This window comes from Entelurus aequoreus, unplaced genomic scaffold, assembly GCF_033978785.1.
Source record: "Entelurus aequoreus isolate RoL-2023_Sb unplaced genomic scaffold, RoL_Eaeq_v1.1 HiC_scaffold_36, whole genome shotgun sequence".
Lineage (NCBI taxonomy): Eukaryota > Metazoa > Chordata > Actinopteri > Syngnathiformes > Syngnathidae > Entelurus > Entelurus aequoreus.
In genome coordinates, this window is record NW_026907968.1 from 220,356 (window position 1) to 244,172 (window position 23,817).

Genomic DNA, 23,817 nt, shown 5'->3' on the forward strand with positions numbered 1-23,817 from the left:
GTCTGATGTTGCTCACATGGGCTCCACTGAATGCTCAGGGAGTTTTTGCGTTTGCTCACACACATGAACAATTAGAGGGAACATTGATTGACAGAGTGTGTATCTTCAGTCCTGAATGATGAGCAGAGGCAGAGTTAATCCTTAAGTGGTGGTGGAGGGAAAGTAGCATTGGAGTCTCTGTCTCTCTTTACTAGCTTCGTCGAAGCATGTTGCTTATGTAGCTTGTTTCAGCAGATTTGAATTGCTGTCTTGGGCAGTAGATGGGATCTTTGATCCAAAGCACAATTTACATTTAAAATGTTATTTTCTTTGTGCTCGACAAAAGAAAAGTAGTGAAAATATCTCCATGTTAACAAACTCGACTGCAGCTCAGCCATGATCAGACACGCCCCACCTCCTCTCTCTCTTCCCTCCCCACACTCACACTCACACACACAAAGAGCGCAGGTCTCTCTTCCTCGGCTTGTGACACAAGAAGAATCAGAACGGTGACACTGCAACGCTCCGATAAAACACACTTTATACTACATAAAAAGTAACGTAAAATAACGCAGTAATGCATCATGTAGTAACGGTAACTGAGTTACTGAATATAAAAAATAACGCATTAGATTACTAGTTACCGCCGAAACTAACGGCTAACTGAGCAAAACTCTTTATTGTCAGCCATAAACACATCACCAAAACATTAGTAAAAAAAATGATATCTCGCAAAAGTGGTCATTTTCTGCAGTACAAACCAGACCAAAAGCAACTTTGTTATATCAACAGCAGCCGCTCGCTCTTTCTCACTTGCGCCAACACATGCACATATGGCACTTAGCCAGTGATGCGTTTACAGCCACACAAAAAGTCGGACAACTCCAACACCACACATAAAGTGTCATTCCAGGTCGTTACACTATGATTTACCAATCAAATGTGTGTGTAAAGTAATGCGTTAGTCCCAACACTGCTCATGACCCACTGCCAAATTTCACATAACCAATGATGATGGGAAATACTGGCACACCATTTCAGGATGTTTTTGTGTGTCTGACAATAGGTATAAAGACTACAGAGACCCTCCTTGGTCCAGCACACCATATGATCTCTCCAAGGAGTTCTGGACCATTCTTGCTGTCCGCCTGACTTTTGTTGTCGTCTTTCAGGTTTGGGTCATCCACATTCAATCATCATCCATTTGAAAGATGTGCCACGGTGCATACCTCTAAGGACACGTTCGGTTTTTGAGTACAGTAAGGAAAACAACATTTAAATTATAAAACTGATTATTTTAAAATTAAAATAAAACATGGCAAAACGTTGGTAATTATCTAAAAAATACAATTATCAAAAAATAAATGAATGAATGAATATGAAATTATAACTAAACTCCAAGCTTTTTCCTTCAAAGGCCGCATACAGAAAGATTTAAGCATGCAGGGTTTGGTATAATTTCTAAACTTGCTAAAAGCAGTCCAAAGTAGGCCAATAGTGTATCTGTACTCCAAGTACTGTATCTATCTATCTATAGCTATCTGAACAAAACATTGACATATTTTCACTCATAGGTGACAAAGTAAAGCAGTGTAATATCTGATAATACGCCTGGTCAAATTACAAAATCTAATATTTGATTGTGCTGCCTTTAACTTTGACTATGGCATGCTTTTGCCGTGACATCATTTCCACATACTTATAAATGTCTATATGTGGTATTTCTAGGGGTGTTACTAGAGCTCGCAATATTAAATTGTGATAATATTGATGGTTTAAGGAAAAAGCTGTCTTGTCATACAATATGAGCATTGCAACCCACTGCATAACTCACTCAGGCAGGTGTGACGCATGTCAAGGGACCTAGCACAACAATTTGGGACCAGCAGCTCTCACCAGCCATGAGATCAAAATAAAATCAACAACTTGACAGCACGTCTTCAAAGGGGACCTATTATGCAAAACCAACTTTTCGTACCTATTGGTACATGTTTTTGTGAAATCAAACCAAGGATGCATGGCAGAGACATTTATAAAACAATCCTGCCTTCCTTCATGCTTCCGCCAAATGATCCGTTTGGAATTTGCCCAACGTGTGATATTTTTTCCAATTGGTGAAGAGCTTTGCGTGAGTCCGCCATTGCAGTCCAATGTTGTAGTAAATAAGTTTAATCTTTTTCTCAATCCTCTTGTTGTGGGGCAGACTGACTCGTACATGCACATGCATCCTCCGCTGTTGCCATTTCTAATACAAAGTAGAATATTGTTCTAATTTATGTCTGTCAATAGACTCGATATCTTTCAGCATCATCAGGAGTGATGGCAGCTGCCAGTAACTTGTCCAGATATTTTGCGCCATTCGTTACGCACCTTGCACACACTCAAGACCTCCTTAAAGGAAGCTGTATCCACTTGGTGATGTTATTCATGTAAGAGATTTTGTGCACTTTCCATCTGCAGATTTTATGGATCCGTGGTACTACTTGAAATGGTCCGCCACCTCCAGTGCCTCTATTGTTAATGCGTGGTTACTTGTTCCACCAATGTTCATCACTTTGGTCTTTTTGACATTCAAATTGAGTCCGGCTAATTTGCCTGCATCATTCACCCGAGTTACAACACAGGAGAGGTTAACAACACTTACATTCCCTCTAAGACACAACACAAACCACAATAAAACAAAGACTCCTTGTTATTTTGGATTCACCTTGGTTACTTATTTGTCTTAATGTAATGAATGCAATTGCATTTATAAATGTCTAATACAAAAATAAATGTCATAATTGTCAAACAGTAAGCCTCCACAGCCTACCTATAGGAAGTTTAAATATATACGCTTAATGGTGACACTTTAGACAGAACAAATTTAAAGTTTGTCTTGAGCCAAACACAATAAACAAGAAAACGTAATTCTTGCAGAAATAAACATTTCCACATTATTTCATGTCAGATAAAGACACAGCCAAATTAAAACCACATCATAAAGTTAATTTACATTGCTTTTAAACAGAGCCTTAAGTCCTTTCTTGCAGTCTAATTAAATTGTGAAACCACAAATAAGATGTTACAGTTTATAAACAACTTGTTTATAAATCGTACTTTACTAAATGTCTTATGTTTAGTTGCAATGACCGGTACAAATTTGCAATTCTCACTTAATTAAAATGCACAAACATTTTTTAATGTATTGCGTTAAACAGCCGAAATGCAATACATTCAACAACCGAAATAATAACAACCATAAGCTGTATATTAACCATATTATGTCGAAGTTTGGATTAGCTAAATTAAGCATTCAGGCGCGGCTGCAGTAGGAGCGGAGCGCCCCTAACGGCACAGTAAAACGGCGATGCAACCTTAAACAAAATATATATGCAGTATTTCTTCAAAAAGAACCACCAGTAAGTATGTGCTGGCACTGTAAATTTCTCTGCTTGGCTGATGCAACTTCCGGTCAATAAAGTTTGATTCAAAATACACATTTGTCAAAGATGTACTAACTGCCCACATGATGGTGACATAAACCAGTGTTTTTCAACCACTGTGCCGCGGCACACTAGTGTGCCGTGAGATACAGTCTGGTGTGCCGTGGGACATTATGTAATTTCACCTAATTGGGTTAAAAATAATTTTTGCAAACCAGTAATTATAATCCGCAAATGTGCCGTTATTGAGTGTCAGTGCTGTCTACAGCTCGGCAGAGTAACCGTGTAATACTCATATATCAGTAGGTGGCAGCAGGTAGCTAATTGCTTTGTAGATGTCGGGAACATGGTTTGTCGTGATCACAATATGCGGTAGGCAGCGTGTAGGTAAAAAGGTATCTAACACTTAAACCAAAAATAAACAAAAGGTGAGTGCCGCCAAGTGCCGCTAAGAAAAGGCATTGAAGCTTAGGGATGGCTATACAAAACAAAATTAAAACTGAACTGGCTGCAAAGTAAACAAAAACAGAATGCTGGACGACAGCAAAGACTTACAGCGTGTGGAGCAGACGGCGTCCACAAAGTACATCCGTACATGATATGACAATCAACAGTGTCCCCACAAAGAAGGATAGCCTCCGCACAACTTAAATAGTCTTTATTGCAAAAACAAAGCAGGTACGGGGAATAGCGTTCAAGGAAGACATGAAACTGCTACAGGAAATGACCAACAAAAGAGGAAAAGCCACTAAAATAGGTGCACAAGACAATAACTAAAACACTACACATAGGAAAACACCAAAAAACTCAAAATAAGTCACAGTGTGATGTGACAAGTCGTGGCAGTACTTTGAGACAAGATTATAGTGATGCATGGTTGGTTATGGTTTGAATTCATATCCAACAATTGCGAGAACGACTTTTTATTGTCAATATCGACTACTAAGTTTCATTTTTTTAATGTTTTCTGCTGGTGGTGTGCCTCAAAATTTTTACAATGAAAAAAATGTGCCTTGGCTCAAAAAAGGTTGAAAAACACTGACATAAACACATGTAACAATGATAATTAAATGACCCGATACCAATATTTTGGTACCGGTACCGGTACTGTAGTGGATTGTCCGAAGCTTAAGCAGGCAACAAAAGTAGTTTAGTACAACAAATTTATTTACCCATTATCAGAAGTGCAGGTTGAATTGAGTTGGCCGTGCAGACAAACCACAAGTTACTCCGGAGCAACCAAGACACACACAAGCCAAAATCACCCCCGAGTTCCGGTCTTCTGCCATTTTTTATATGTCTTTTGTGCGTCATCGTTCCTTATCGAGTGCGTCAGTGTCTTTTATCTTTTCCCTATCTGTTCCATAATAACTCGAATCCTTTAGACCAGGGGTGTCAAAGTCAAATGGACGGAGGGCCAAATAAAAAATTTAGCTACAAGCCGAGGGCCGGACTGTTCGAATGTTCATTGAAAAATTTTTAAATGACGCATATAGTCTAGTGAACCTAATTGAACCTACTGAAAACCTAACAAATATATTCCAATATGATCAGATAAATAAAGCAATATTTTCTTATGGCTCTGTCAGTAATCTTTAATTTTCAACAGACACAAAAGACAAATTTCCTTTATATAAAAATCCCCATAACATGAACATTAAATGAAAGAAACCGGTATTCAAGGCACCATCAGTAGCCTATATTTTCTATTTTAGCAAAAGTGGGCTAAATTTACTTCAAAGAAAAAAACAATAATAGCAATTTTCTATCATCCACTCAACTGAAATATTTTAAAAATATAATTAAATTGAAATACAATAAAATAAAGTGCAAAAATCTATAAATCAAAAACAACACTTTGTTTAAGGAGAAGTAACATGCAGTGAAAACAAATATTAAACTTTAACTTTTAAACTTGAATTGAGTAAAAACTCTAAATATGTGATTGCACAGTAATGTTCACATTAAACCCCCCTCCTCCCTCCGTGGGAGGGAGGCGAGTTGGGTGCCCGAAACCCCCCGCTGGTTTCGGCCCGCCCCTTGGCGCGCGTGGCACGGCGGGCTCCGCGACCCGACGGCTGGCCCTCGTGGCTTGACGGCGGGCGCGTCCCGACGGGCCGCGCGTAGGGGTCAAACGCAGAAGTCTCAGGGCCTCGTGGTGAGGGGGTGGCCTGCGGGTTTCGGCCCGCTTGACCCCCCCGCTCCGCTTGGCGCGCGCGGCACATGACGGGTTCCGCCACCGACGCTCGGGCTGCAGCCCGACGGTGGTGCGGGCCCGGCGGTGACGCGCGGTTTGGGGAAACAAAGCAGAAGTCTCAGGGCCAAGGGGCCGGGTTTCGGCCCGCCCCCTTGGCGCGCGTGGCACGGCGGGCTCCGCGACTGACGGCCGGGCTGCAGCCCTTCGGCCGGCAGGCGCGTCCCGGCGGGCCGCTCGCCCCCTTTCGGAACCTTGGACCGGCATCCGCTTGGTGCGTGTAAAAGATCTGCGGTCTAAAAAAAAAAAAAAAAAAAAAAAAAAGATCTGCGGTCTGCGGGCCGGTTCTAATAATAAATCAAGATCATCCCAAGGGCCGTAAAAAACCTTCTCGCGGGCCGGATATGGCCCGCGGGCCTTGACTCTGACATATGTGCTTTAGACAGTCAACACATTCTGTAGACAGGTTGGCACGACTTAATATTCACTTTTGTCCCACAACTGGTCCATTCAATGGCACAAAATCCAAGAGTATTGAAAATGAGCGGACATTCTTAAAAGACAAGAAATATAGGTCAAAAGGTCAGAAATTCTACTACATACTCGCCTTCCAGGGTCTTAAGACCCTGGACCAAAACAATTTCTGATATAGACCACTAACTTAAATCTCTACCGCAGATAGAGGCAAAAACCTCAATGTTTTTATACGAGGCAAAAATTCCGTCTATGAGCCTCTTTCAGAGCGATCGCTGTTACCAGCCTGCAGTAAAACCATCTCACAGAATACAATTAGTGGCCTACCCTTTGATTTAGTAAAGGAAAAACAAATACTTTGATCATGAACATCATTGAACATAAATAGATGAATGTATATAGACTTATGACTGTAAGACATTTGCAAAAATATTTTTCCCGGCATTTGCAATGAATGTAGTTACCAATATTGTTAATTATCAATTGATTTTGAACACACAACTGAATTTCGTATGAGTCCATGTTCGATTAGAGCTCGTATAGATGGCTCGGTGGTGCCTCAGGCTGGTGGCCTGCCGACACCTCGTTGGGCTTTCGGCTGCCCTTGTGAAGAAAGAGATCCACTCAAACAGTCTGTCTCTCTTTGGGGTGTGGTTCAGTCCATTGGGCAGACTGTTCAGTGGCATGTGCGTGCTGGCCGAAATTGGGGAAAACTCAGGTAGAGTTGGAGCTGTGGGGGCTTTGGGGAAGGCTGGGGCAGAGTATGGGGCGTGGGGCTTTGGTCCAGGCCCTCGGCTTGCTTCAGGCCTCCTCGCTGCTTCGGCACTCCCGACCCTTCTTTCCACAGCTGCTGGAGTCCCGGTGGACATATTGGCTGGCAACCTTAGTTGTTCTCGTCATCGCTGGCAAGGTGTTGTCTCTCCTCTCGGTTCCTTCCAGTCAGGTATCGGGTGTTGGTCCTGGATTGGCTTTGACCGTGCCCCTCTTAGCGAGTGCAAGGGAATCTGGAGTGGCTGCTTTCATCCTCAAATCTGCACAGAGGAACTGGCACACAAATTCTACATTTTGCAAACTTACCATTTTGGTCTCATGGTCTTTCCACCTTCCTAGGAAGCTGCTGGTCCTGAGAAGTGCTGATCTTGTGACTGAAGAAGATTAACCTGTTTTCTTAAATTAGGTGCCGTTGTTTGACCTAATCTTTTTGGGGAAACCATGTCGGGATATTAGATCATTCACAAAACATTTAATTACTGAATTGGCACCCTCTTTTGAGGTTGGGGTTGCTTTCGCCAACCACTGCAATTGTCAATCTAAATCATTACGTTCCTTTATCCTTGTACCGGATTGATCATATCGATTAAATAAAACCTCAACACGCTCAAACTTGACCCAATCCAAACTCACCTCCCCCCTCTGTCCCTCTTACAGGGACAGTGTTAGTCGTAGTAATAGTAATAGTATTAGTAGTTTCAGAAACATCCAAGAAAAAGAAAAGACAGCTGATAGTCAAGTGCAGCAAGAACAGAGGCGGAGGACAGGTCATGTTTGAGGTCACTGTTCGCTTTTGCAATAGTACTTTGATATTTTACAACACCTAGTGAATTATTGTGGCCTCAATAATTAACTAAATAGTTGTATTTAATTTAGTCTATCTATGATGGGACAATGCACAGAAACATTAAGTTCAGAAACAGATATGTTCTGTACCAGATTATATCTAAATAGCTACTTTCCATCTGTAGTCCCTGGCTACCTAAATTAAAGGGATCCAAAAATCAAGCAATAAAATTATTACACTAATTAATCATAATAAATATATACATTCATAATAATCAATAATTAATCAAAAATAATCATACTGTAGCATGTATTCAATTGAAGTGAAGTGAAGTGAATTATATTTATATAGCGCTTTTCTCAAGTGACTCAAAGCGCTTTACATTGTGAAACCCAATATCTAAGTTACATTTTTAAACCAGTGTGGGTGGCACTGGGAGCAGGTGGGTAAAGTGTCTTGCCCAAGGACACAGCGGCAGTGACTAGGATGGCAGAAGCAGGTATCGAACCTGGAACCCTCAAGTTGCTGGCACGGCCACTCTACCAACCGAGCTATACCGCCCCAATTATAAGAAAAGTCCTAAAATGCCCCTTCATGGACACATTGTTAATATACAATATAACCACACCTTATTTACATCATCACACAAAGACCATACATGCTCTTGTTCACATCTGTCATCATTCGTAAAAACAACCAAGATTTTAACAGCCATACCTCAAAATTTACAACAAAAATGCTCTCATGGATAAATATAATACTCATTAAATTGATGTGTCAACATAATGCCCCTCTTAGTGACCGTGTGAGCAGCCTTGATTGCTCCAAAGCCACCTTTTAACTTCAATTTTTCTATTCCTTTTGTTATAACGTGGCGAAGGCTAATTGGTCTGTACATGTTCTGGTCTTCTTTATTTCCTGCTTTATGGATTTAATTATAGTAGCAGTTTCTCGACGTGGTAGGGAAAGTGTTTTCCGTTATTGATTTATTTATCAATCGTTGTTATACGAACAATAATACAATCCTTATATGTTTTTAGGAAGATAGTGTCCAACCCATATATATATCTCTAGATCGTGAGTCTGATAATGCAGTGAAGATTTTGTTTAACTTTGTTTCATTTGTTAATTCTAAATTTAGTCCATCCTGAATAAATGACAATTATTTGCACTGATTTTGAGGGATTTTTTATTCAGGGTTTGTACAGACTGGATGAAATGTTCATTAAAATTATTACTTATGTCCAGACTGTCTGCGATAGTAGCGCCGTTGATATTTAATGTTATAGAGTTGTTTCTTGTTTGCTCTCTTTCCGTAAGTTTGTATCTGGTTTTCCATAACTTTCTAATGTTCCCTTTTGCGACTTTGATTACTTCTAAGTGAAAGTCAGTCTTAGACTTCCGCATAAACATTGTAACTTTTGTTCCTCCAAACTTTTAAAATCATACGATCTGTATTTAGACCTGTTTTAATTGCTCTTATGAGAGCTGAGTCCTCATGTCTTTATTGGAATCCAAATTGTTTTATTAATCCAATGGTATTTTTATATACCACTCTTCTTTCTGGTTTTGTATTCGTGTATTTACAGATGTTCTCTTTGATTTTTGTCATCCAATTGTAATTCTAGTATAGGGCTGCTTATCATTTGTATCATGTAGAAGCCGTTTATAATATCCTTAAGTTTCTTTCTACGTGTTTTATTTAACCAGTCCAGATTAACGTCCTCCATGACGTTACTTCTGTCATACTATGCTGTTTGAGGATGTCTGAAAATGAATCAAGAAAAATGTATTTAGCTGTGGTTGGTCGGTATACTACAATTACCTTGAAATACATTTCTGAGAAAAATGTGATTTTAATTTCAACATACTCAAATTGATCTACTTTTAATATTTTCCCTTTCATAAATCATAATTCCTCCCCCCTTTGTCACTCAATCTGTCTTTTCTGTAATCTTGTCCCCCGGGACATTAATTAGAACGTAAAGGTGTTGTGGGTTTTAACCATGTCTCTGATAGACACGGTAATCCGGATTAGAGTCTGACAGTAACTGCTGGATTTGTTCAGTATATTTCCTGTGGTAGAAAGTTTAATAATGCGGACACGTTTGTTACTGAATACTTTCTACAGACTTCTGTTTCTCTGCGACTTTGTGTATGTAATAAGCAACTACAATTATTTGATATGCTTAAATTTTGTTTTAGCTCAGCTGTTGTGTAGCTGCTAGCTCCTTGTAGCCTACAGCAGGAATGTCCAAATTGCAACCAATAGCTTTGTTTTTAACAGACAACCGAAATAATTAAAAATGTGGTATTAGCGTATCGGTTCAATCAGTGGCAACTACGCCCTGTTTTATCATTTGACCTAAATTTTTGGTTTCGTAGGCAGGACAGAGGGAACAATGTGGGTCATTAGTTGTCCATCTTACACCATTCTAATTGTTGTAAGGATAGTTCACATGAGCGGCCATACCTTGAGTCCCACCATATATAAGAGTCAAAAGGCTCCTATTATGAGTCGTCTAATTGGTGAATATACACTTTGGCGGTTTGGGTGGCAGGACACACGGACGCACCTCAGTCAGCTAGTGCTAGGACAGTTGGAGCAGTCCCCGTCTTCCACTCATTCCTGGGAGGCGTCCCCAGTAGTTGTCAGCTGATGTCGTGCTGTCAGGCAACATCAGGAAGTTCCTTCTGTGCAGTATTGAATTGTCAGGGCACAGTTCGTAAGCAGGTCATTACAAGGTGTGTGCAGGTTGACCACAAAGGAATGCTTCAAAGATTGTGTTGAACATTGTCCGTTGACACTTATGTCCAGCAGGGGTCTGTTTGTATCCTGCTGTTCGTCCTGCTGTCACACCTGTATTTTTTGTGAGCATGTTCTGGCTACAACTTTGGAGCTTGTCTTGTTCAGATTGGCAGTCCCCCTGCTGCATATCCTTTCCACCCTCGCTTGACCTAGCACAACCGTGGCTACCACCCAAGTCCGTCTGTATGGTTTTACGTTTTGTTGAGGTTTTTTCCTCCAGAATTTGGAACTCAAAACATGTACACCCATCGTTTTCATATCCTCTCGGTTAGTTCAATTTGCATATCACGTTTTAAAATTACAGTCTTAACTATCCCATTAATTGCTAATCAATAACCTTAATTCAAAGATTATACGTACTACTTCATGTGTATTTAAGTACCCTTTTAATTCACTTAAAGATTATCTATAAGTTAATTTAAACTATCATTTGTCTATCAGTAGGCGCGAGCAAGCTGTCATGCTTGCACTCTGACCTCCTGCTGTGCGTGATACTCTCCAAAACAAAGGAATGTTTTTATTCAAATTTCTCCTTATCTTTCAGCTAAATCTTTTAATCTTTTAACTTTTAACGTCCGTACTGTGTTTATTTTTATTGTCTGCATTTTAATTTTGCTTTTATTTTCTTTCATTTCACTTTGTTGTCTGTGAAGCACTTTGAGTCTTGTCCTTTCCTGGAAAAACGCCACACAAACAAAGCTGCCCCGCCTTGCCTTGCATGTCTCCGACTGGTTATCCAACTTAGTCATAACAAACACACAAGGCCATGCTCTAAGCGCCAGCCCTAATCACACTTCTCCTCTTTTTAACACTTTACATATCGGCTCTTATTGTATTTATTAATGTAGGCTGTTATTTGTAATTATTATTCAACACTATTCACAGCAAACGGTTGTAAAGTTATAGTTATTCGCATTATACTCTCAAAATCTATTGCTAACTGAAAGCTGTTGAGATTTGGTTTGCCTACTTCATCTCAGTGGCCTAGTGGTTAGAGTGTCCGCCCTGAGATCGGCAGGTCGCAAGTTCAAAACCCCGGTCGAGTCACACCAAAGACTACAAAAAATTTGGGAGCCAAATCACCAAACATGATTCCCCCACCTCCCAGGGGCAATCACGGGGGATGGGCCAAATGCAGAGGACAAATTCCACCACACCCAGTGTGTGTGTGACAATCACTGGCACCCCAACTTTAATTCTAACTTTATTCTGTCATGCCATTATCCTCTTCTAGCTCAACATCCAGAAGTATGGTGTACTGCAATGTCTAAATAAAAATATAAATTACTCCAAACTAAAATGTCAGACTGCACTTTGAAGTTACTTTTATTAAATTAATTTCCAAACTAACCACCACCACAGCAGACATCTTCCTCAGTCCTATCCCAATACTCCCATAAATTAGAAAGGTGTTTCACAACAGTGGTTAAGTAGTTATTTTAAGTAATAGATCTCAATATGTAGAAATTAATAAGACTAAATTTGCCCTAGTGTGTGAATGTTGTCTGTCTATCTATCTGTGTTGGCCCTGTGATGAGTGGCGACCTGTCCAGGGTGCATAGTCAAATTGTGAAACAAAAATTAAAGTTAAATCAAGTGGAAATTGACAGAGTATATGAACTACATTCTTGAGAATAATAATTGATCATTAATATGTTGGAAGCCACATATTGAACATATTAAAGAAAATATCCAAATCCATTGCTATTCGGTATAAAGTTAAACCCATGCTAAATAAGAAATGTCTGCACATGTTATATTATTCATTTATTTTTCCATATGTAATATTGTTTTGAAGTTTGGGGAAATGTTTATAGAAGAATTATAGACCCAATACTTAAAATTAAAAGGCTCATTTCAATAATACACAAAGCATTATTATTATGATCATATCAATCCATTTTTTTAAGTCATAATGTGTTAAATGTTCAGATAATTTAATTTTAAAACAATGGCAATTATGTTTCCAAGTAAAGAACAACAGCCTTCCAGTTTGTATTCTTAGCTTGTTTACATTATGAGGAGAAAACTATCATTTATGGGGGATATTGATTTTTGAAATAGGTCAAGTAAAATAAAATAAAAACACAAATGTATTTCAGTTTTAGGAGTTAAATGATGTACCATCCTCAGTGATGAGCTGAACACATGTAGTTTTTTGTTATGGTTTTGGAGACCCTTGAAAGGTAAAGTTTTTTGAACATTATAAAATATAGTAACAATTACTTTCATCTTTTAACGTTGAGGTTCCAGGTAATTTAATGTTCAGTAATTGTATATCATAGGCCAATATAAGCTTTGGCGTCCGCCTATTCTTTTTTCGGTCATTCTTTTTTTTTCTTTTTTTTTTTCTGTGTGTAAATGTGTATGATTGTTAATATGTCTAATTTACTGTTAAACTGCTCACACAAATTGTTTGATGGTTGATTATATGACCAAAATAAACTTATTTCATTTATTCATTCATTATCTATCGCACTCATAGTTTTATTCCATTTTGCATGTAAGTATTCCTATTGATTTCTTCCCATTTCACTCAAACAACTAAACAAACAAATAAACAAACTTGCAGCTAACCCCAATCAACAGCATACCATTTACGAATACCTTCATTTGTCACTTTCTCTCCTTCTCTCACAATACAAACACAATAATCCAAAATAATCAGTCTTATAAAATAATTTTAGCTTTAGATATGATTTAGGGCAGTGGTTTTCAACCTTTTTTCCCAGTAAAATAAATAAATAAAATACAGCATAATGTCATTATTTTCTGATTTATTAAATTGTATAACAGTGCACCATATTGCTCATTTGTTGTGGTCTTACTTGACTTATTTGGACAAACAAAAAAAATAAGAATAACTAAAACGTTTTAAAAATTAAACAAGTGATTAAATTATAATAAAGATTTCTATACATATAATCAATCATCAACCTTCTTTGGATATTGCCATGGAGATCCATCTGGGCTCGTGAACTTAATTCTAAATATTTATTTTGTTGAAGAATTATTCTTCTATAATTATACATATAAAGGATTTTGAATTGTCGCTATTTTAAAATATTTAAAATCTCAGGTACCCCTTGGCATACCTTCAAGTACCTCCCTTTTTTGTCCGGGCGGAAACACCATACCCTCCTTTGAGAACTACTGGTTTAGCCTATAAAAAAATCTTTTGTCTCCTACATCATTACACTGTACAACTCCTCTTTGGGGGGGCTAGGATGACAGGGAATGCAAAACAATAACAGTGCAATACTTTTTTATATCATGGTCGTTAATGCCTAGTTTCTCTTTTAATAGAATCTATTTTGTTTCCATTTATACCCTTATTAGTTACTGTTTACTTTTTAGTTCTTCTTCCAAAGGGAACTCTCCTGAAGGAATCAATAACGTTTTATCTGTCTATCTATCTATCTATTACTAAACCCGAGCACAATTCATGACGTCATGCTCATCTTGCAGACAGTTATTTCCATTTAGTTTTATTCTCTATTTGTAATTCTACATGCACCAATGTCACATAGAAATTTGCTTTCTTTGTTATTTATTTACATTATTATTTCTGGTTTACTTGCTGTCTGTTTACTTAAGTTCTCATATTTTGGTCTGTCTTCCTTCTGATTAGAATTTGTTTAACGCTTCTCTACGTTTTGTTTTGACAATGGCGCTGAGTGGCTCTTATCTGTACTTCTTCAGACTCTATGTTTCACAGATGCCCTTAGATGTATTAGAATATAAATTTAACTTTTATTTTATTGTGTGTTTATTCCTAAAAAAAATGTAAATGTCAATGTATAATCAATGTATCTTTATCAAATTTAAATTCAATATTATTAATTTATTTGTTGTATAACTATTAATTCAAAGTTACAATGTGTCCTAATCTATGATGTTCGTGCGTGTGTGTTTGTCTCAACTTCCACACAGAAACTGGATGGATCAGATAAGCAACAAGGCTGTACCAAAAAAAGTATACTAGACATATAAATGAATGATGAATTAAACAATGTTTCAATGTCCCACAATCCATATTTATTTATTGATATTTAAACGTGTAATTTTCCATATATCTATTATTTTACTGGACTTAGCTAGCACCTACTACTAGCACACTCTACAGACCGAGAATAACTGTTCAACCACACTTAGTAATGCCAAGCTAGATGCTAACTTAGCCTTACTATGCCTCAGTAAGCAAACTTTTGCTAACACAATGCTAACCTAGCTCAATGCTATGCTAACACAATGCTAACCTAGCTCAATGCTATCCTAACATTGTCACACCTCTTCGGCCCACGCCTCGTACAGCTGACACTCACACAGCCTCGCCACACGCACACACTCTTATCTCAAAATGTCTTCCAGCTTAGACTCCCTTTTTTTTTTTTTTTTTTTTCTTTATATGCGTCACACAGTCACTCACACAGAGAATTTACCAGCACAGTTAAAAGTAAATGCAATAGACAACTATTTTTCTCATCCAGAAGCACAGCTGTATCATATCAGAACCTTAATAATAAGAACAACATTTATCATTCACTCTTAGATGGACAAATAGTCAAGTTTAAGGAGAGTATTCTGGACTTCCCTGCTTAGGCTGCTGCCCCCGCGATCCAACCTCCGAGAGCGGAATAAGATAATTAAATGGATAGATCATACACTCATATGTTTTCTGTACATAAACTTTGTCTACTTTCTCACACGCACACACATTTTAGACAATTTCCAAACTTTTACAGATAGCGGGGCTGTGAGAAAAAGCGTGAAGGGAGGTTGCGAGAGGGGGGGAAGGTAGGGGGGGATTAAACCAGACAAGAAACCAGGTGCTACACAAAAGTTATTAAAATATGCAGATATATATATATAAATTTAAAAAACACACATTTTTATCCCACAAACCACTCCCCCCTGGTCCGGACCAATATAAACAACTAATGCACGCGTGCTTTTGTGGAATCGGCCGTCTCATTAACAAACACAGGTCCCATCATTACTCATACAACGGCGATTAACCCATTCAGCGGAGCAGCCCCTGGTTTTACTCCCTGACCAATACACGGCAACAGCATAAAAGCACCATAGAGTCACTGATAATCACCCAACGCTCTACAGTCATCATGTTTTGGTCAGTTCCATACAGTTTCACCAAAGCTTCACCAAAGCTCCACCAAAGCTCTACCATATGCAGCCCGATCAATATCCATCTATACTGCAGCCAATTAAACAGAACGTTGTGACAAATACAGCTCAGTTGATCTCCTTTACCGCAGTCACCAAACGGTCACCCAAAATGAGGCTTTTCCAACGCTGCAGTTTCCACATAGAGAGATATTTCGCACATTCATAGACTTCATAAATTTGTATGGGCCAAATGTCACATCAGTTAGCAATCCCTGCCTTAAATTTAGCTGTATCCAACTCTGGCTAATTCTGATGCACTTGCAGAAAGAAGCATCTTCTGCCAGCAACGACAGAGGATGAAGAGGTTAAAAGAAATTTTTCGTCTCACATAGTCTATGCTTCTACACTCCAAACCACCAAAATTCTATCAACAATCCCCTCATGTTAAAAACAAGAAATCACAAGTTTTCAACAAACACACAGACAAATGATCACATATAAAACAACTCAATCCAACCATAATTTACCCCATTCCAGGTTGTTTTTGGAGAACCTGACTAAACCTATCTTTTATCAAAAATAGATTCAGCAATTAGTCTTATCGATCCGGCTCTCTCCTGGCAGAAAATGTTTACACTTTAAGCAAAACGCTTACCTTGTATTAGATGCGCGCGTGCAGCACACTGTCTGCCTGACAGAGAGAGCGAGAGCGGCTGTCGACCTGTAGCTTCTAAACCATCCTGTTCGTGACGCCAATTTGTGTAGTGGATTGTCCGAAGCTTAAGCAGGCAACAAAAGTAGTTTAGTACAACAAATTTATTTACCCATTATCAGAAGTGCAGGTTGAATTGAGTTGGCCGTGCAGACATACCACAAGTTACTCCGGAGCAACCAAGACACACACAAGCCAAAATCACCCCCGAGTTCCGGTCTTCTGCCATTTTTTATATGTCTTTTGTGCGTCATCGTTCCTTATCGAGTGCGTCAGTGTCTTTTATCTTTTCCCTATCTGTTCCATAATAACTCGAATCCTTTAGACAGTCAACACATTCTGTAGACAGGTTGGCACGACTTAATATTCACTTTTGTCCCACAACTGGTCCATTCAATGGCACAAAATACAAGAGTATTGAAAATGAGCGGACATTCTTAAAAGACAAGAAATATAGGTCAAAAGGTCAGAAATTCTACTACAGTACCAAAATTATTTAGATACTTTTCGGTACCTTTCAGTACTTTTCTAAATAAAGGGGACCACAAAAATTGCATTATTGGCTTTATTTTAACAAAAAATCTTAAGTGTACATTCAACATGTTTATTAGTGCAATTTAGTCCTTAAATAAAATAGTGAACATAACTTGTCTTTTAGTAGTAAGTAAGCAAACAAAGGCTCCTAATTTAGCTGCTGACATATGCAGTAACATATTGTGTCATTTATCATTCTATTATTTTGTCAAAATTATTAAGGAAAAGTGGTAGAAAATGAATTATTAATCTACTTGTTCATTTACTGTTATTATCTGCTTACTTTCTCTTTTAACATGTTCTATCTACACTTCTGTTAAAATGTAATAATCACTTATTCTTCTGTTTGATACTTTACATTAGTTTTGGATGATACCACAAATTTGGGTATCAATCCGATACCAAGTCATTACAGGATCATACATTAGTCATATTCAAAGTCCTCATGTGTCAAGGGATGTATTTCCTGAGTTTATAAACATAATATAATTTTTTTTTAAACAAAAGAAGATGTTGTGATGCCAAAAAATATCGAGTAGAATAGTAGTATCGACTAGATACGCTACTGTACTTGGTATCATTACAGTGGGTGTTAGGTGTAGATCCACCAATGGCGTTTGTTTACATTTTGACGCCGGTGAGCTACGGTGTGTAGTGCATGTTTAGCTATTCCTCGTCCTGCAGGGATGATACTTATAAGAAACTTACTTGATTTGTCGCCATGGAGGCGAGGATTAGTGATTTAGAAGTAGCTAAAACACTGCCGACTGGGGGTGGACTTTAGCCGCTACCCATGTCTTAAAGCACCTCTTCCTGAGGGCGTTTCAGTGTTATAACTTCACCTTTTTCGTTAGTTCTTAAGCCAAAATGCATCCGTTCTCCCATTTCTGTCTATATATATATATATATATATATATATATATATATACATATATATATATATATATATATATATATATATATATATATATATATATATATATATATATATATACATATATATATATATGGTGTAGTAGCATACTTCAATCGAAAGTTTAAAAAAATTCAGTAACTGTTAGTCAAAATCTAATTAGGATTTTGGCTAAATAAGGGTAAACATTTTTTTTGTCATTTTGTGTGTTTTTGTTTACGTTTATTGCGCCGTCGGGAGTGTGTTAGACAGCCTCCTGGTCACTAAACACTGCATGAATGTATACAGTGGAGTGTCGACAATAAAATTTGTCGCCGACAATTATATTTGTCGACAATAGTTGTGATGACATCATCACTTGTGTTTTTCCGGCCTGAAGTGGGTCACTCGCAAAAACAACGCAAGTGATAACATGTGAAATGTGAGGATATTTCCTCTTATTCTTGAAACATAAATACTTTGCTCAATTTTGCAAAGCGGACCTTGTATTTTATGGCAGTATATCTGTGACAAGCGAGCACTTAGAGCGGAGACATGATGTCGGACATTTGGAGGAAGGACGCGGACATAGTCTTGGTAAGAGTACTGTTAGCTTCAACCTTGCTAGCTCACTAACAAGAGTGAGATGCAGTTGTGTGAAAAATAACTTTAACTATCATTTTAACCAAAGTCAACCAGCTAAACTTTGTCTACATCAGTTCTTTTTTTTTTTTTCTACATCAACTGTCTACATCAATTCAAGTACGTTTTAAAACGCTTTGACAAACACGACCCGCTTGCGCGACACACACACACACACACACACATACTGGTTATCATTTAGAATGGGGACCAAGTTTTTGATCATCACTTGTGGGGACAAGGGAAAAATATATTAGTTTTAACTAAGGATGGATACCATACAGAATTACAGTACTATTAATGCCAGGATAACACATGTTTCACTTTTCAAGAAAATGTATTTTCTCTTTTACCAATATTTGAAACACGTAAACAAAGTAACCCAAATTTGGGATCAATAAAGGATTATCTTATCTTACGTTAAACCACAAAAATAAAATACAAACTCATTCAAACTTTTATTTTTACTTTTTATTTTTAACAACATTGCGCCTTTTGTAGGTCGTAATGCGGTTGTACACATAGAACTTCAATGCTTGCCATTCCCGGTTTTGGAGAGCTTCCGGTTCGGCCCTCAAACATTTTAAACAGTCAGTCTTTGCTGGTACAATACCAGAACGGATGAATCGCTTCATGTGCTTCTCGACAGTCTACACCTCTTTCTGTGTCCAGGGTCGCCTTTTCTGGGCAGCTTTACCTGCAAGTGACCATACAAAATATGTGTATGAAAATAAAAGAAATAAAAGAAGATTAAGAAATTAAGTTATACATTTGTTTCCTATAATGTCTCTAATCCACAGAGAACAATGCATACATATGCATTTGCATTATTTGTGAGAAAACAAAGACTGATAAAACTTGACTAAAAAAACAGTTTATGTATATAGTTTACCTTTTGAAGAATGCCTCACTGCACGATCTCCTGATGATACCTTATCTTCTTTTGAAAGTTGTGTCAGGCTCTTGGGGGGTGGGATTGCTTCCTCCTCAGTGGTTGGAAAGGCCCCCTCTTCTGTTGGTTCAATGTAATAAACATTCAGTGTCATGCTTAAGATATTGTCATGTTGACCATACAAAATATGTGTATGGAAATAAAAGAAATAAAAGAAGATTAAGAAATTAAGTTATACATTTGTTTCCTATATTGTCTCTAACCCACAGAGAACAAAGCATACATATGCATTTGCATTATTTGTGAGAAAACAAATACTGATAAAACTTGACTAAAAAAACAGTTTATGTATATAGTTTACCTTTTGAAGAATGCCTCACTGCACGATCTCCTGATGATACCTTATCTTCTTTTGAAAGTTGTGTCAGGCTCTTGGGGGGTGGGATCGCTTCCTCCTCAGTGGTTGGAAAGGCCCCCTCTTCTGTTGGTTCAATGTAATAAACATTCAGTGTCATGCTTAAGATATTGTCATGTTGACCATACAAAATATGTGTATGGAAATAAAAGAAATAAAAGAAGATTAAGAAATTAAGTTATACATTTGTTTCCTATATTGTCTCTAACCCACAGAGAACAAAGCATACATATGCATTTGCATTATTTGTGAGAAAACAAATACTGATAAAACTTGACTAAAAAAACAGTTTATGTATATAGTTTACCTTTGGAAGAATGTCTCACTGCATGATCTCCTGATGATACCTCCTCTTCTTTTGAAAGTTGTGTCAGTCTCTTGGGTTGTGGGATTGCTTCCTCCTCAGTGGTTGGAAAGGCCCCCTCTTCTGTTGGTTCAATGTAATAAACATTCAGTGTCATGCTTACCATAGGCCACATTTAATAAACCACAAAAATGAGTATTGACATTACATACCATTATCAGGAAATTAATAGTTTTTGTCCTCTCTGGTAAGATCTTCCTCTTCAGTTTCCACAACACTTTCTGTGGGAGACATACCATATTAAGCTTATAATTGAGTTCAAACCAAACAAAAGGATGGAAAAAAATTATAGACAAAGGAAACAACAAAGATGACAACATACCATTTGGACCAATTGTGATTTCATCTAAGTTCTTGCCATGGAACTCTGATAATCGACCTTGCTCGAGTGCCATCAAAACTTTGCTGATTTATTTTCAGGGAGTCTATAGAACTTGCGATGGATTCTAATATCATGGCCAAGAAAGTTGGCCAGCTGGTCCATCTCTGTGTCTGTCATGTTTAGCACAGTTGAAAGGGTGGCAGCATGTTTTCGTAGTTTCGTGGATGTAAGTGACACAGGACACTTTGCATGACATGCTTTTGCATAGTCTCGTATGCAGTCAGAACCACGGAAATGCGTCATCGCTGTGGGTCTTGCAAACAGGTAACTGTTGTCTTTGAGAACCCCACAGGTTTCTCTGTACTTAACGAGAAGTTCTAATGCACACACCATTTTTGGAGTCAAGAGAATAGGAACAGGTCTGCCTCGTTTTCCCCTGATGACAATCCTTGAAAAATGTCTGCACAGTTTTTTTCCACTTCAGAGAGTGCCCAGTCAACATCTTCATGAGGATCAGTTGTGTCTCTTGACAAAAAAGCCAACAAGGGCATAGCTGCTACCTCTCCTTCTCTTCGTCTGTTAAAGAGGATGATTTGTGTCAAACATACTTTTGTCAGGTCTGACCAGGCCTTTGTGGAAGCATTTTCAGATAGCCCACTGCTGCACTCAACATGCATTTGACTGAGAAACTGATGCATTTTTTGAACATCCTCAGTGAAGGGCATAAGTTGTGGTGCATTCCACTTTCCTTAAGCCATGTTCCTCAGGGCTGTTGCAGAGATCAACTCGTTCCACTTCTCACGATGGACATCTTGAAACTGAGTGGCATTCCTTACCAGCTCTTCATTGTTCATTATCAAACATTGTGCTTTCAATAGTTTGCTGACTTTAACCAGGGAATTCCCAAGTTTAATTGCCAGTGATGGAATCCAGAATTCTGCGATGAGGTGGCGACTTGTCCAGGGTGTACCCCGCCTTCCGCCCGATTGTAGCTGAGATAGGTTCCAGCGCCCTCCGCGACCCCAAAGGGAATAAGCGGTAGAAAATGGATGGATGGATGGAATCCAGAATTTGTTAGAGTCACTATCATAGCCACAAGTAGATTTGACAGCTTTGACCATCTCCAAGTAGTTCTTAGGATTCACAAAATCCTCCATTTTTTTCAAGGTTATTACTCTCCTGGCATTATGAATCAGTCTTCCTAATTCCCGCATCTTCTCTCTGACACATTGTTGATTTTTTGCTGACATACCACTTTTGTTCAACAGGTGCTGCCCAAGATCTGTGATGACATGGTCATCTTTTATTATTTCTGTGATTACTCCCCACAGTTGTTTGGATATACTTGAAGGCACAGGCCCAGTATATGTGCACATGGACTGGACGGGGTTCTTTCCTGGTTTTCGGGTGACTGATGCAGGTTTGAGGCGACAACTTTGCATGTGTCTCCACAGTACCTTTCTGGTATACAGTCCTTGGCAATATGCACAGTGCATAAAATCATTTCCTTTAGCTTCTTTAGGTGGTCGTTTGAATAGCACTAGTTCACCCTTTCCTGACTCCATAATAGCAGCATTGTGAGCATAAGTTCCCTTTATTACGAATATACTCTAGCTGTTTTTCTCTCCATGGAACTCGTTGGAAAGCTAAGAGCTGTGGCTACTTCCAATGTGTTTTTGTCTGCACTTTCTAGATGCCTTGCCATCTTGGCATAAGGCTTTCTGCAATACAAGCAATAATGTATTTTGTTGTAAACACGTTTTCCATGTTTTTTGAGGAGAGCACAAACAACTACGGTGTCAATTGTTTCCTGACTTGAGCAGGGTTCCTCTGTTCCAGTGACTTAAGGTGTTATACTGTTTATGTCCAAGTCCATGTAGTCTACTGTTGTGCTGTCACAGGCTGGAGGACTTATTGAGCCAGGACATCTGTCTTTCATCTAAAATGTGTGAAGCAAAATCAATGTGAGGTTTTTAAAATATCCTAAATCTCCAATGTCCATCATACCTATACATATAACTTCTTAGAAGTCCTTATAGACAACCAATTAGAATTAAATTAGAGCTACTTTGACTATGAACCAGTCCAAATGACAATAAAAAGCAACACAAAGTGATTCAAAAGGTTTCCAGGAGCAATGCTGATGTTCTTAATTAAATGCACCTGTTGGTAAAGTTTCTCTAAGGTGCCCCCCAAAAAATACATTCTTAACTCTTTGTAGTAAAATATATAAGTTCCAGTCCAAATGACAAAAAAAAAGCAACACAAAGTGATAACTCAATGACGACAACCTTCTTCTTTTTATATGTATACTTTACTGAGGGAACACAATAACAAACCGGCCGCTGCCGTTCACATAACAGACCAAAACACCGGAGCCCGCGCATAGAGCAATGCATGCTGGGAATTACCGTAAATACACTAAAAGAGTGTACCATAATAATGCGCAATGCAAAAACAGAACATTTACAATCTCCCACTTTTTCTTTTTAGTTTTTTTAACACAAAAAATCACAGTCTATTATTAATGTCCATAAGTATGAAAATGTAAGAACATGGTGACCAACAAAAAAAACTTATAAAAAAAACTGTCCACAAAAGAATAGTCTCTATTCCAGTTTCCACTCTCCAACACTGAGTGCCTTTAGGAGCTGAAGTGCGGATGCACCTCGTTTTGTCAAACAGTCAGCTAGCTGCTCTCCAGTAGGTGCCCAGAGAATCTGTTTAATTCTTTTACACTGAAGAAGTTCTTTGATGCCACTTATTTCAAGGCGGAGCCTTTTCTCTGTCACTGACTTTGTAGACTTGATGGTGTCTGCAAGGGAGTGGTTATCAGTGACACACACTATTGGTAAGACATGTTGTGATACATTCCCTGTGGTAAGTTCTGCATGAAGGTCAGATAAAGAAATGGCACTGTCAACAGCATCGGCAAGGGCAAGAGTTTCTCCAGCAAGAGTGCTCCGTACGACTCTTCTGATCTTTTTTGACTGCCAATACACAGGGGAGAATCTTCCTTCCTCACCCATCAGCAGAATGAGATGTCCCCCTTGAGTGCCTCCGTCTGTAAGGTTTCCCAGCGAGGCGTCGCAGAACACTACTAGCTTTAGAGAACTGTCTTTTCCCAGGTTCTGAAACTTCAGTGTCACATGTTCTGATTTCAATTTTCTCACCACCTTGTTTGTGTCATGTAAAGTCTGCACAGTAGCATGTTTTATGTTAGCTGCAAGGACACATGTATCAAACATAATATCCGGTCTACTTTGTCTGGCAACCCACAGAAGTTGACCTATTTTTGATCTCAGGTCATCAATTTCACTTTCAGTCAAAAGAGCATCCCGTCTCATGGCTCTGCAGATGTCTATGTGAATTGGCTGGAGATTCTGTATGTAATTGTCTTGATGCATACATGTTACTCCATTTGCAGTGACATACTCCATGCCTACATAGCGAAAGCTGTCATGTTCTTCTCTGCCCA

The 23,817-nt window shown here is 38.5% G+C and overlaps 1 protein-coding gene across 1 annotated transcript in view; it reads left to right on the top strand.

Moving 5' to 3' along the window:
• Positions 1-23,817, top strand: part of LOC133645308 (anoctamin-1-like) — a 195,375-nt gene that overhangs the window by 162,847 nt on the left and 8,711 nt on the right. The window contains exon 26 of the mRNA XM_062040192.1: positions 1,046-1,151. Coding sequence (XP_061896176.1) covers positions 1,046-1,151 — 106 coding nt within the window. The remainder of the gene's footprint in view (positions 1-1,045; positions 1,152-23,817) is intronic.